This window comes from Populus euphratica, unplaced genomic scaffold, assembly GCF_000495115.2.
Source record: "Populus euphratica unplaced genomic scaffold, PopEup_1.0 scaffold388.1, whole genome shotgun sequence".
Lineage (NCBI taxonomy): Eukaryota > Viridiplantae > Streptophyta > Magnoliopsida > Malpighiales > Salicaceae > Populus > Populus euphratica.
In genome coordinates, this window is record NW_011500278.1 from 196027 (window position 1) to 212089 (window position 16063).

Consider the following 16063-nt stretch of genomic DNA (forward strand, 5'->3'; position numbering starts at 1 on the left):
AAATAGTGTCGATGGATCTAAACCACCATGTTCGAATTTTTGAAAGCTGCACGCGATTTGAACAGCAAGAAACTACCAGTATGAACATCACATGATTCACATTATCTTATCCAACTTCAATTTCAACTATAGGGTCAGTCAAGCGAGAGCCAAACGTTTTTCTTTCAAGTCATAAAGCTACCTTCATAAACTTACTCTGCGTGATAACCATAAAAGATACTTCACCTGTTTTTCAAACACGACATAATTCTAAAAGATGGCAGCTATTTACCATAGTCTTTATATAATAGTACACAACAAATTATCTGTCCATCAAAGAATACAAAATTGTCTGATGTATTTGTCCTCAAGACAACTACATGCATGTACAAAATTATTACCATATCCAAATCGCCTGACTCTGCTACCACAGAAACATAACCACAACATCGTTATCTACTACATACTCACCAGATTGAGCATCATAGACCATCTTCGAAGGTATCAAATTTTAATGCATGAGAAACAGAACAGGGCAAGCAACAGAAATTTTGGCATTTGAATATTGACATGGATTTTCAACAGAGAGAAGGGCATGACTATCAACCATATAAAGATACAGTCGAGCAAAAAGGAAACAGTGCTTTTGAATTATATGTTCAACAGATCTTTGACAAGCACAAAAACCTAGAAGAACTAGAATGTATACCCCCAAGAGATTTTCAATGTAAAAGAACTAGAATAAGATCACTTGATCATCAACAATATAATGTGACCTGGCCAATAATATGGGAACAGAAAGGAGCAGACAAAGGGTGGAATTCAGATTAACGAAGATAGCATATTCGTATTTTACCATTGTGTGAAAGAAACCAGTATTTTGGATTTCACTATATGAAAGAGTAAGTGCTACTGTATGAAGTCAAGTGATTGAGAACTCAAATCTGAGCCCCTGCAATTAGGGTGACCAGGCTAGAAGCCCTCATTCCAAAAAAATAAAAAATTGCTGTTGTGTGAAAGAAGCATTGATAAGTAGTAAATCCTCAATGGAAAGTCCACCATACAGAAAATTGCACCCAGCCTATGATATTTTCAATTCAAAGAACTACAATAAGGTCAGCTGATTGTGAACTTTCTAACGTGACCAACAATATAGGGTAAAAAGGAAGAGAAGGTTGGATTAATAGATTAAACCAAGAGCATTTTAATATTTTAACATTGCGTAAACAGTTGCAATAAATATGGCCCTTGTTTGCAGTGGAAATCTACTGTGTACATGGGTAGCACACCACTCCCAAGTTCCAGCAATATTAGTAGAGTTGGTATAGCATCAGGAGGACGTTTTAGAGACATGGGAGGTATTTCCATTGGTGAAACAAGCATCGCCAACTTAGTGAAGATTAAGTAGTTTATGAACAAAAAAAGGGACCAACCCACATTCCCAGCAGGAAGAATCACCATAAAAAGAAACCAGTGATTGCCTGTAACCCGAGAAACTACTTCAATACAAGATATAGAAAAACTAGCTGCTGGAAAAAGCACAAGCCCAGTTGTTCCAGAATAAATAGTTGATTGGTAAGTATGGAAACCTGTGATTGTTCAATCAAACACAACAGTTAAAGAAAGTGCGTTCATGTGATTGTATCCAATGGAGACCTAAAAGCTGGAAAAATGATATTTGAGGTAAATTTTACATGGATTTTTTTTTTAAAAAAATAACCCTGAAAGATTTTTATAGAGATTATATTTCTAGAAATACAAATTATAATGTTAATATAGCCCAGAAACTAAGCAGTATGCAGCAATTCACAGACAGGAGGAAGACATGATATTCTGAAATGTAGAAACAAAGATGAAGTGTGAGCTCCATAAGCAAGAGTAATATGATGATGTAATATCAATGCAAAACAGAAGGAAATCGAGTAGATATTCATGAAAATGCGTTGTTAGCCTTATGACTACAATGATGATGATGATTTAATGAAGTTTTTCATTATATTTTGATGATAACATAAACATTGAATATTTATTTTGTTAACTAAATAATATGTTATATGTCAATTATAACATTGATTTGATATAATTTTGATGAATGCATGCCATGTTCTTGCATATATGTATGTCATATTGATAATATTTATGTTGTTAACTAAATAATATGTTATATGTCAATTATAACATTGATTTGATATAATTTTGATGAATGCATGCCATGTTCTTGCATATATGTATGTCATATTGATAAATCATGATATATGCCATTAAACTTTTAAATGCCATGAAATAATGCTTAAATGATTTAATAAGTCTATACTAAAATGCTACATGAAACATGCTTGTGTCACATGCATTAATCTTATTTTAATTGTCAAGTAAAACACAATTCATGCCATATAAATATGAATATGTTTATTATATGTTACACACACATTGCGATGATTTAGATTCAAGAAATCATTAAATAAGCATGGAAAGGATTCACGAAGGTTAAGAATGAAGAACTTGTAAATATAACAGTTATCAACTTCGCCAATCAAGATCTTGCAATAGGATTTTGCCAAATAGCACCTGACTTGTATAGGACAACTTGTAATATCCACACAACCTAAACAAATCCTAAAGAACCAAAGAAAACCAAGAAATGACTAAAACACAAAAACAAGATGAAATTGGATAGTAACCAAAACAATCCAACCATCCAGGCTATTTAATTATTGCATTTATATTGTTAATTGCTTCCGCGTTTGCTTTAGTGCTTAGAAATGTATGTTCTTAAATAATAAATAAATAAATTGTAGCTTTACCTTGCATACCTAATTCATCCCTCTTAGGTTCACCTAGGCTATCCCTCTAGGTTCTAACAATGCACCACTAGGATCATCAGTAAAAAGGCTCCCTCCTAAAATAAGTAGAGTAGAGATTGTACGGACAAAAAACAACAAATGCATTCTGTGTTTGGCAACATGGTTTCCCAATACTAATTCTTGGGGCAGAAATTAATTAAAGTATAAAAATTGCCAGAAATAAGATGGACTTCCCACAACTTAATGATAAGACCTGGTAAAACAAAATGAAAGGAAAGAACCTAAAATGTTCTAAGATCTGCAGATGGAAGAATAGATCAAGCAAACAACAACAGGAACCTATAACCATGGCCACTTGCATATCTTCCCATTTGATCTTGAAAGGCACAGTTATAAGACACCGGAAGAGTTCAGCTGTAGAAGCCTAGAAAACGAAGTCTACTCCAGACGAAACCTAACACGGCTAAGGAAACATTTGAGGAAGATGGGAAGAGAATTCCAAGATTTTTACTATTCACCTTCAAATATCAGGAAGTATTGTCAAGGCTTAAGTGGCCATAATAAATGCCTGGATCAAGTTTTCAGCAGCCTTTTTTTGCTCTGGCGTGCCAGATATACAAGCAATACGATCACCTCTTGCAGAATTGGCATCAGAGATTTCAATCATTGCTCCTGATATCTGAAACACCGCAAAAGATAGAAAAGAAAACAATTGATGTCCACGAGAACTTCATCCAATCAAAGCAGCATGAGAGAAATAATAGAGGGAAAAGGCATTGATACAATCAGATTTCAAAATATTTTCTGGAACATTACTAACGTAAATACAAAATACAATTTTAGAAAAAGAATCATATATTAAGACAGACTCAAAACTTTTGCATCCCATATTTGTAATTTTTTAGATTAAAGAGCAGTAATACAAATATTAGATGCTTGTATCATGATAAGCATGACAAACAATAACAAAATATCCTTGCACAACACTAGCTAACTAGACAATTTCAGGTCTATTAAATGTGGATATACGACAGCCACATACTGCATCCCTGCTATTCTCAAGGAGAAGCTTTAATAATTTTTGTTGGATGCGAAAATGCTTCTCCAAAAAACACTGAATTGTTACTACATACTGATAAATCTGTTGTCTCCTAAAGATACTGTGGCCACCAGAAAACAAATAGACGCATGATGTGGTGGAAGCAAAGCAAGGTGGATGATTGCTAACAACCTAACATGGTGGAATAAAACTGAGCAGAGGTATTAGTGATACTGCCAGGAAGCATCTAGAGAGTTGTCAAACTGTATTCACAATCCAAATACCATATCCAGTAATTCACTGTGATAATTAACTTCCTTCCTCTCTTACGTGAGTGGAATAGTTCAATAGATTTTAACTTAACAAGCCCCAGCAAGATGTACTCATTGTTGGCCCCAGATATTCTGCCACTAAAATAAATTGCCATGACTTGGAATGAAACTACCACACACTCACATTATTAATTTAAAGCAAGACACATAATGTACCATCCCTAAAAATAGTTAATGCACCCTTTTCATCAAATACAAGTGTGCTTCACTGAAATCCTCCTAGGAAAACCCAGGAAGAAAAGAAAAAAGGAACAAACCTTTCGGATGTTGGCTATATTTGCACCTCCTTTACCCATCACTTTGCCAACTGCATTAGCAGGCACTAACATTTCAAGAGTTGAGGGTGAAGGCAAACTGCATAGATGCAGAAAATCAGTTTGCATGGATGGTATAGAAGTCAAAGAAAACAAAATTCTGGGATTTCAAGAGCACAACGTACTAACCCTGCATACAGCTTAGATGAAGAATACGAGGCCAGAGAACCGTAGCTATTTTCTACCATCTAATAAGGAAAAAAAGCAGGAAAACATGAATGACATTGAAGAAAGAAAATAAATTGAAAAAAGAAACCATTAAAAAGTGCAGCAATCTTCAGTAAATGAATAACAAAGCCTCAAAAGGCGATACTCCTAATACTTGTGAGGAATAAAGATTCGGGTAGCATTGATGTGGTAACCCCACTTTTACTGCTGTTCAGTGCACATAGCTTTAGACACGTTTTTATCCATCTTAAACCAGAGTTTTCCCCACCTTTCCTCATGATACAACCTTATCCCTTCTTATCCTATCTAGTTCTGCTTAGTCTAGTCTCGCCAAATGCACCATTAGGCAATAATCTCTTCCCACATTTTTCAATACAGTATGATTTTTGGTAGGGTTGTTTGCTTTTGGAAATGAGTCATAGGTTATGTGCAATGCAGAGTATCAGGTATGTTTTTATGATATCTTATGTGAGGTTCAATAGATGGAAGGACAGTAGGATCAGGTGATGATATGCTCTTGCTTATGTTTTTTCGTGTATCCAGATGTAGAGAAATGCTGGGGTTTTCAAGGATATATTTTTCTATCCAACAAAAGAGTTAAAATATTATATCAAAGCTAGAGTGGGAAAGGATGTCTTTCTCATATTCAGGGGCTGCGCAGGAGGGGTGTTCTGCAGCAGTTACAGTGAGAAAGCCTTGCTGTTATTTTCCTGCTCGAGGATGATTGATGCAGTCAAGAAAATGAAATATTTAAGTTTTATGTCTAATTTTATTAGTTTCATAATTTCTTCTCATGTTGGGATATAGGAATTTACAATTATTATGACTGCTTTTGCGTTTTATTTTAATAAAGATGTTTATCCTTCATTAATTTATAAAAATTTAGGATTCATTGTTGCAATTCATTGTCTCTATGTAAGAAAAAAGAATTTCACTTTCAACTTTTAGATGTGGATTTCCTCTAGTGTTGTGAGGTTGACGCCTCATGGGTGGAATCCTCTTGTTGAAACTGAACAACAAACTTAATAGAATTAGAGATGGAACATTTAGTGTAAAGCAAAAAAATAAAAGTGATTGAGCATCTTAAAGAATCTATATATCATTCCCTTAAGCTCATAGTAATGGACATACTCCATCAACTGCATAGTCCCAATCCCAAACTCCTAAACCAATGTCCAAAAACTCCATACTAATTTTGAAAAGAAAGCTAACAGCTATTTTGATGAAAGAAGTTGAAAAGAAATTTCACCACCAGCTACATACCGGTAAGGATCCGTATCCATAAAGGCTACTTGATGAAAGCAGGCCCAATCCACTTCCACTTTCAGCCCTCTGATCATAACCCATTGGAGCAACTGGCGGAACAGAAGGCAGGATAGATGGTATAGAAAGACCAGCACCAACAGGGTATACAGAGTCAGCACCAGCCAAAGAATTCAGACCACCATCCTTTTCTTTCAATACATCATCTCTGAGCCTTAGAACAATCTGGACAAGTGCATCTCTAACGCTACTAACTTCTCCAACAACCTATTATGGTGCAAGGTTGACCCAAAAAAAATATTTACAAATGGAAAAAGGAAAAACAAGAAACTGAGCAAGGTTTACAAATCAGACCTCAACAAGTTCATCATTACTATCAGCACAATTAGGCTTAGCCCCTTTTGAGATGCGGACATCAGCATTAGTTCTCTTTCGAATTTCGTTTATAGTTGAACCACCTTTTCCTATGATACACCCAATAACTTTAGATAGAACAAGGAGTCGACTGCCAACAGTGTCATCATCTTCATCATTAATCTTTCCTTGAAGCAATAAAATGGCTTCAACAGCCATGGATTTCAAATCATCAGGAGACTGCCAATGGTAAATGTGGATAATTAAAACCCAATTTATATCATGAGAAAGATAAGAATATTGATATCACATACCTAAAGCCCACACATCATGTGTTGTATTGGTAAAATTAAGCAAGTTTTGCAAAATTAAAGCACTTTTCACAGAATAAAAGAGCATAAAAACTAGTGTTGGAAAGCACAAACAAATCATTCTATTTGATTCGCTCAGCCACATTTGACAAAAATTAATATCCACATTGAATCATTGTAACACCCCAAAATTTGCATTGACTATAATTGATGATTTCTTTAGAATAATGTAACATTAGAAAAAATTAAGGGCCAAAAGACAAAGAGCTAAAGAAAAGAATGTTCAAAATGCAATTACCAACTTAACTAGGTGAAGTAGGATAAATTTTGCATGATTAAGTAGGTGAATAAGACAATGACTAAGGTGGTGAAGTATGACAATTTTTGCATGGTCATGCTTGTGAGGTGTCAAAAGGAGAGTAGAGATGTGCTCTCCTTCAAAATTTTCAATACTAATGACATATTTTTCTTCCATTTCTTGAACCTAAAAGAGTGCTAAACACCATCCTACAAACTAACACTACCAAACCACATAATTCCAAGAACAAATTGTGAAGTATTAGAGCTTAAATTCAACATAATTGTTAGAAAGAAAACCAAAGATAGATTGTGAGGTTAGAAAAGAAAGGAAAGTAAAGGAAAAGGGGCTAAAACTTAAGGTGAGTGATTAAATTAATAAGTATGCATAAATCTATTGTTTTGGATATTTTTATGTATGAGAATTTGTTTTAAATGTTTGTTGAATTTTCAGAATATATATATATATATGACCTAAATTTTGAATGGAAACTTCATATGATAGTTGATAAATAAGAGTATGATTATGAAAGATTGAAGTATAATGTGTTCTTTTAAAGTAAAAGGATATGTTTTAGTTCAAATATTGTGTTAATATAATTGCAAATGATATCTAAAAAGAGTAAAGTTTGCTTTACGTGAGATTGTGGCCGCCTATATGCTACCATTGAGTAGTATATGGATATGAGATATGGACATTCAATTGTCATTCATGTTTACTTGTGCAACTATCATGTCAGTATGATGTTAGGAATATATGCTGAAATCTTATGAAGTTTCTCATGCTTATTTTTTTAATTATTCACTAGGTGGTCTCATTAGTAGTTGATAAACTATTTTTAGAGAATCAAAGTGAGATTGAAAGAGGGCTTGGGTAATAGGCTACCAAACAAAGTGTCTTTGGAGTCCTAGCTTGAAGTTTAATTTAAATGGTGCAATTATATCTTTCATAGATTAGTTTTTGTGTCTTTCATAGATTAGTTTTTGTGTATGGGTCATTGCACATGTAAATGCATATGTAACATATAATTTATCAACACTTTTAATGTGTAATTGCTAAATAAAACATTTATTGATACAATCCAAGTAAAGTCAGATCCAGATTTGATGTAAAAATTTTTGATGTACAGTTTTACGCTATCGAGCATAATTTTCAACTCGACTATTGGATTCAACTGAAATTTTCATATAAGTTTTTAGACATTGTTCTGTGTTGGGATAAAATTTCAAATCAATCAAAGCTCAGGATGGCCTTGCGATACATGTCAAATAGGTTGTAAGAATTATGTTATTTTTTTCCTTTTGACTTGTGGACTTCGTATTTGGCAAGGATTCTTTTCTTATAAGGATGTGGTAGCTTGTTTTCGTAATTTTCTACTTCTACAATGATCTTTAATAGGCTGCAACATAATTTTCAAGTGTGGCAAGGATTCATTAATGTTCCAAAATCATTTTCTTATAAGGATACCTTATTCATCCTAGCTAGCTGCACAAGGAAAAAAGAGCCGAATGTATCTAATGACATATTGGCTAGTTTATTTTGGGGACTTTCCTAATCCTATAAGGAAGGTTAAAGAATGACAACAAGGGTTTCCATACTTTGAGAGGATTTTTTAAAGATACAATTAATTATCCCAGACAAACAAGGAAACTAGGAAACTAAAAAGAAGGCAACTTCAGCAATCAATTTCCTAGCTTATTTTAGATATCTAAAGGTGGCAACAAAGATCCTAGTGTTTCTAGGATGAAAATTCCGTTCATGACATTATTTAAACTATAAAATTTATCTATCTTAGGATATTTTGTTTAATTAAGTGCAGCAACTTTAGTTTATGTGTCAGATTTGTTGTTTTTATTATTTTCTTCATGTTTGGGCTTAGTTAACATACTTTGGGTTTATTGTGAGTAGGTAAATATTAGCCCACAAGTTTTGGTCCATTAGGGTTTAAAAACTATTATATAAGGTTTTGTAAGGTTTTGTAAGCTGAAATTTTACCCCAACATAGAACAATATGTCTAAAAACTACTTTCGGCCCGATCCAACAATCAAATTGAAAATTATGCTAGATAGCGTAAAACTGAACAATAGAAAATTTTACGCTAAAATCCGAATCTGACCTTATTTGGATTGTATCATCTATGTACAAAGATATAGAACATACATGAATGAACTAGAAAAGATAAGATGTCTTGTAAGTTTTTGTAATGGACAGCAGGTTATATTAACCTATAAATGCATGTTTGGCTGGTAAATTTAATTGATTAGGTAACAATAAGAGGCAATTAGAGGGGTGTGTTTACTCAGCTAACTAAAAGCATAGCAAGATGAAATATCACAGTAATTAGAAAAGGGGTGTGACAGCTATAGAGACTGCAATCCGATTTAACTAAGTTGCTCATATAAAAAGTGCAGCTTGATGATCCCATTTAAGTCATTTTCATAGATTATTCAACTCTATAATGCAGTACATCAAATATGCATTTGAGAGTCTCTTTAACAGCATCTCTACATAAATCAATGCAGAAAAAAGCAGGACTCCTGCATTACCACAAAAGAAACAAATCATAAACAAAGAGAAACGCCATACCTCAGTTGCAGTAACTGTAATGATACACTCATCACGATCAGCCTTCGTATCATCAACCTCAATACGAGCACCACTTGCCTGTCTTATGCTTTTAATGGTACTCCCACCCTTGCCAATGACACGCCCAATCTTGTCAAACGGGCATAATACTCGTATAATTAACTCCTCATATCGAGAGAAATTGCCAAGACTAGGAACTACCGGGAGTGTAGATGAATAAACAGGCCAAGAACTCCCCATATCCCCATAACCCTGAAGTTCTGGTATGTGTGTAGCACCTAAGATTGGTGGAACAGATCTAGAAGAAACAATTGGATCTGCATTCGGATAAAATCCACCCGGTTGATAAATAGGGACATCTGATGGTATAATGATGCTTGGAGGAGGCTCTGGTACAGTTGCCTCAAGGGGTATTTCTTCTTTTGGATTGAACTTATACATGATTGCCGAAACTGCAAACAAAGCTTTCTTCACAGCTTCTGATTCACCGGTTATCTGATCATAACACAAAAATTAACTCTTGAACCCCTCAAAAATCAACCTTTAGAGAAAAGCATAAGCAACAAAAAATCAAATGTCAATTAATTTCATCACAGACAAAAAAAAAATAAAGATAAAGAAGCTGAACGGTTCCAAAAACACTATGGTTCTCCTTCTATGTTAATGAAAAGTGCAACAAAATGAAAAGAGCTCATACGTGCAAACTGACAAACTTGAAAGCATCAACAGGAACTTGGCTAAAAACTTGAAACCTAAATACAACTTTACTGAAGCAACCATCCTTACCAATAGACAGACATCAGTCTCAAGCTAAAGAATCCCAGTTGAAACCTCTATCTGTCATCTTAAGATTTAGTGCAGCATTAATACAGCCTAGATATCATGTGCAATAATAGTTTGTGAGTTCGGATTCCATCAGGATCAATGACAACTCACACAAGCAAAACAGTATTAGAATTTCACAATGTAAGTCAAGGGGAACCCACAATTTTTAAGCCCTCAATGAGACTTATAGTTAACAGCATTTAAATGCCAGTTTGTTTGTGATTTCTGCTAGGCTTTTTCTCCAAGGAAAAACAAGTTCAATTGCAAAAGGATCCACATATATTTTTAGAAAACCATGCTTGCAGACAAATTAGAACCTAATAATTAGAATTTGATTAATTTTTAACAGATAAATTCCGCATGAATAACCTCAACAATAAATCAGAAGGAACTTAAAGTCCCATTTACTAACCAGAAGAAAGTTGTCAAAGTCCATAGCACATGAGTGAGTTGGTTCAGTGGCATCTTTTGCAATGATTTTAATGCTGGTCCTGGTCTTGCTTCTCAATCTCTTTATAGTTGCCCCAGCCTTGCCAATAATATTTGCGGACTGACTAGCTGGGACAAGAATCTGGCATTCCTCCTTGTCTCTCAGTCTCTTGTCAGAATCCCCAAGAGATGCAACAGCATTAGAAATCGCAGCATGAACTTTAAGAAGAGCATCCTGTGCAGGACACAAAGGGTTGGTGTGATTGAAATCATCATCAACATCAACATCTTCCTTCTCCTTGATATGGCAATAAATCGTTAAGATCCTATCCTTGGCACCTGGAAACGGGTCCACCACCTTAACTCTTGCCCTTGACTCATGCCTTATGGAGTTTATGACTTTACCACTCTTACCAATGACACTTCCAATTACCTCGTCAGGGCATAATATTCTATATACAATCAGTCCATCATTATTAGTACCTTTATCATCTTTGTGCCTCTTCTGATTATTAGTATCCCCATCATAATCTCTTTGGGGACGCGACCGCTTTCCACTCTCCACCATTTCTTTCTTATCAATAATTATTGAAATACCTGAAACAATTTTAGAAACATCTCATTCATCACATAGTATCCTAGTTTTATACTGATTAACACAAAAATTTACTCTGGAAGCACTTATCAATGCCTTCACTATACATTATATCAGCATGCATCAAACACACATAAAAAAGTAGCCATTTTTAATTAAAAAATAGCAAAAAAGAAACTAATCTATAACAGTTACAGTAGCCACAGACGCTGAATTTCAATTTTAAGTTTGGAATGGAGAATTGCCAAAAACAGATAAACCCAATTGAAATTTAGAGCTAAATATAAAGAATAAAGTGCGAACGAACCTGTTAGTTAGTTAGTTGAATTGCGGGGAGGCAAAGATATGTTATGATAAACCCTAATGATAAGCAAACAGAGAGAAAGAGATTAGAGAGGGAGGATAAGAACAAGGAAAAATATGGATGTGAGATGCCTGTCTTCTGCCTGTCTACGTTTACTTTTACGAGTACTAGGCCAAAGCCTCTTTCGGATTCATGTCCTTTCCACTACTCACGAAGTCAAAAACGAGCCTCCTTCCTTCTCTTTCATTTTTTCCTTTTTAAGGTTGGTTTTCTTCTTGTTTCTTAACCGCTTTTCGAGCAATTTATTATGACTTTGTTAACGAATAATTTTATTTTTCAGTTAAAAAAATAACTATATATACACATAATTAAATAAATTCAAAATTATTTACATCTACAAATATAAAAAAAGTATTAATGATAAATTAAAAAATAAATATAAATTGAAATATTTAATTGTATAATACAATTTATATATCCAGTTATGTTTAGTAATTTTATTTTTTTGAATAAGTTTTTTATTTAATTAAATAATATTTATGTCAATAACACATTAAAAAGTGGTTGAAGATAAATAAAGATTAAATTTAAAAATTAAAAAGATAAATATAAATAAAAATATTTAATTTCACAATATAAACTATATATCTAATTCTATCTAACAATTTGTTTTTAGAATAAATTCTTTATTTAATAAAACAATACTAGAATTGGCACGTGTTACGCCAAGAATAATGAAAAAATTTATTCAAACACCAAAAGAAGTATCTAGAAATTGCTAACATGTATCCTAAAAAATAAATATATTTTAACAATTAATTCAAAATCAGTTGCATGCTATATGATATTTTTATATAATATTGAAACAGAAACATATTAGATTTAACTCGGTCAACTCGGGTTGACTTATAAACCTACGAGGATAATCACGTAAAAAACAAATAGGTTTAGCTCAATCCTTATTTAAATCAATGTTGAAGAATAAAATTATTAAAAAGTAGCACTCTATTAAAAAAAACTCAAGTAAACTTAAGTTAAAAAGCTAAATTCATGACACAAATCATCAAGTTTAATAAAAAAATTATCCTAAAGATTATTTTTTATTTAATTATATAATAAAAAAATACATGATAATTTTTATATATATAATATTTTTTTAAATAGGATAGACGCATGGGACTAAGATAACAAAAATAAGTTATTGATAACAAAGGGTAAAATTGTATCATTTTAGTTTTAAGTTAAATAAAAAAATTAGGTTATTGATAACAAATGGTAAAATTATATTTTTATTAAATTTAAATTAGACTTGTTGAACTCGAGTTATGGACTTAAATGGATTAAATAATTTTTCTTTCTTGAGTTTATATTTAAACTAAATATCAAAAAAATATAAAAAAGGGTGTGCGAATGCATTTGAGCCTTTAAAAAGAAAAGTATATGTGTGTATACCTTCAAACCTAGGTCTGCGTGATTGGACTTAGGTTTTTTTTTTTTAAAGAATAAATAATATCCAACCTTATTTTTTTAAAAACAAAATAGATAATGTGTCATCTTCTAACTTATATTCTAACCACCATTGTAGTAGTTAAATGATATCCAACCTTATTTTTTTGAAAACAAAATAGATAATGTGTCATCTTCTAACTTATATTCTAACCACCATTGTAGTAGTTAAAAAATCAAGTCGGTGAGTTTTTATCCTAAAAATCTAATTTTTTTAGTCATTTTAGTTCAAAAACACTTTACCAAAATTCTTGGAACATCTATAAACCAATTCATTAACTCAAAAAACAAAAAAGAAAATCTAAAAATCCAAAGTCAAACTGGGTTAGATTTGTCTTCCTCAATATAGATCTATCTTTAGGTAATATTAAGGCTTTCAACAACCACTATCAAACTCCTCTTATTGCATGGAATTTGTTTACACTAAAAATAATCATTTTGGTAGTCAGAAATGCTATGAACGATGATTTTTCTGTCAACATCGAAATCTAACAATTTCTCTTATCTAATATCTAAATAATAATAATAATAAATTTTTGTAATAAAATTGAATTGCAAAAATACTGGGTGACTGAATGGACATAATTTAAAAGTTAAAGGAAAAATTAAACTTTTCATGAGAATATTGAACCTGTCACCCATTTTCAATGCTTTTTCTACATTGGTCACTCTTCTTTTAATCTTATTTTTTGTCAGTAAATTTGAATCAATTATCTTTTCATCTAGCCCTAAAAGGATACAATCACCCAAAAAAAAGAACCTTAAGGACCAAAATAGAAAAATAAACAAATAAACAACAAATACATAGTGAAAAGTAAAAGGCTTCATAGTATAAATTCCTATGGTAATTTACTCACATGTTTTAGTGTTTTCTATAATAATTACAAGTTTCTTAATTCTAAATTGACATTCATGTTTGTTCAATTCCAATTAATTTTTTGTTTAACTCCAATTTGCAAAAACCCTTATATTTCAAAAAAAAAATAAAAAAAAATTATTTTGATGAAAGAGTTTCAAACGAAGATTATATTTTATATAAAGGTAAAAGAGATGAAAATTTACTATTTTTTTCATTTTGCATACAAAATTTTGATAGGGAAAAGTTTTTTTTTCCTCTTTCTCCCTTGGTTCACGCACAAAATTTGGATGGGAAAAATTCATGAAAAGTAACACTTAGAAAATGAGTAAAAAATTGTTTAGAGAGAAAAATCTTTGGTTTTATATTTTCCCTCTTGTTTTTTGTTTTAATTTAATATGTATATTTCAATATTTATCTTACACCTTCATTTAGGATCCATTGACTTATTTTATTTTATTTTTATAAAAAAACTTAATTCAACATATAATTTAAACTTATACCAAACACCTTTAACATTTCCTACTTTAACAATTGTTTGAACTTTTAACATTTAAATATTATTTTCTTCACATTTTCCCTTGTAATTCTTAACCTCGTACCTAAAACAACCATTGTTGTTAAAAATATTTCAATTTCTTTTTAAGATCTAGGTTTTCCTTTTGATTCTTCTTTCAAATTTTTCTGATTATGAGAGTTTTTTTTACTAGTTTTCTATAAGTTTTTACATGTCTTGTTAATAAGGTAGTGACCTATATGGTTCATTTTCATCATTTGAATTGTTTATCTTCCCATAAGTTCATCATTGAGAAATAAAAAAAAAATTAGTAAAAAAGTATTTGTAAAATAATATGAGGACATTGTTATTAAAAAAAATCAAAAGGCAAATAAGAATAAATCACAATCATGTCTTATAGAAAAGATATGGGTATCCAAATATGTAGATTATTCTTAATACAAAGCTTTAGTATCATTAGTAATCACCTTATATTCACCTCCAAGGAAAAAAAGAATAAAGAGAGAAGGATATGGACTAGGTATACTAGGTTATGTGTCTACCCTTAGACATAATGATTAGTACTTAAAAGTGTATTTTTATCAAGGTTTTATATCATAATTTTGCACTTGAAGTATCAATAGCTCCTTAACTAAAGTATTTTTTATAATAACATATCTAATAATATAAGATACCTTTAATTTATGGTAAATGTTCATTTTAAATGCAGGCCTATCACATAAATAAAAGGATTGATTGATGAGTTTAAGAACTGAAATTGAAAGGACAAAGAGATGGTCAAACTTATAAAAGAGATGTTGATACAGTCCAAACTGGAACACTGTTCGGTAATTAGATCATATCTGGAGTTGTAGATTTCAGATTTAGGTCTACTTTATATGAATAGAAAGGTAAGACATAGGTCTACAACTTTCATATAGGTCTACTTTTAAAAAGCGATTTTCAAGACCAAATTATAGCAAAAACAAAGAAGTTCGAATCTATCCTGCAGCTCGAATACTGTTTAGTGTTTAGCCCATATCTAGTGTTCTAGAACTCCAAATGACCTCTAGTTTTTTTTCTTTTAAAGAAGCTGAGACAATTTTCTACAACTTTCATGTTTATAAGTGGTTCCAATTCTGACGTTATAAATGACGTTTTGGACAAATAAAAAAAGATAAGGATTGTCACCAAGTCAAGAGTTAGCCACCCACTCATTAATTAGTCATCAAATCAATAGTTCCTAATTTTGGCCTACAAAAGGAGGCATTTTCCATGTATTTAAGCATCCTGGTTTCCAGATCAAGATCATGCTCTTGCTTTCTTTCTTTGTATTGCTTAAGTTTTGCTTTCATTCCTATCAAGTTTATACCTTTCATTTCCTTTCCTTTACTTGATTAACTTTTATCTTATTTATATTTTTATTTTGTTTATTTATATTTCTTTTTTTCATTATGTTCAGTTAAGTTTATTGTGTGAAGGTGAAAAGGTTATACTAATGGTGTAAGAATAAGTATAATATAAACTCAACATAGACCTTAATGTTTGATACTAACATGTTTTCTATTTCTTATCTTGTTCACTCTTTAATACTTTGCTTATT

General features: G+C 31.7%; 1 protein-coding gene across 3 annotated transcripts; it reads right to left on the minus strand.

Moving 5' to 3' along the window:
- Positions 1–244: 244 nt before the first annotated feature.
- On the minus strand, positions 245–11870 carry LOC105113095 (RNA-binding KH domain-containing protein). 3 transcript variants are annotated; one of them, XM_011009118.1, is made up of 9 exons: positions 11606–11870; positions 10687–11300; positions 9450–9944; positions 6254–6493; positions 5900–6166; positions 4598–4656; positions 4412–4508; positions 2212–3462; positions 245–2100 (listed from the first exon to the last, which is right to left on the minus strand). In XM_011009118.1, the coding sequence occupies exons 2-8, from the start codon at positions 11269–11271 to the stop codon at positions 3331–3333; spliced, it is 1875 nt and encodes a 624-aa protein (XP_011007420.1). In that variant the 5' UTR covers positions 11272–11300; positions 11606–11870; the 3' UTR covers positions 245–2100; positions 2212–3330. The 3 variants fall into 3 exon arrangements, with proteins under 3 accessions (XP_011007420.1, XP_011007421.1, XP_011007423.1); XM_011009119.1 differs by having other exon boundaries at positions 2172–3462; XM_011009121.1 differs by lacking the exons at positions 245–2100; positions 4598–4656 and having other exon boundaries at positions 2903–3462.
- Between the last annotated feature and the right edge of the window lie 4193 nt (positions 11871–16063).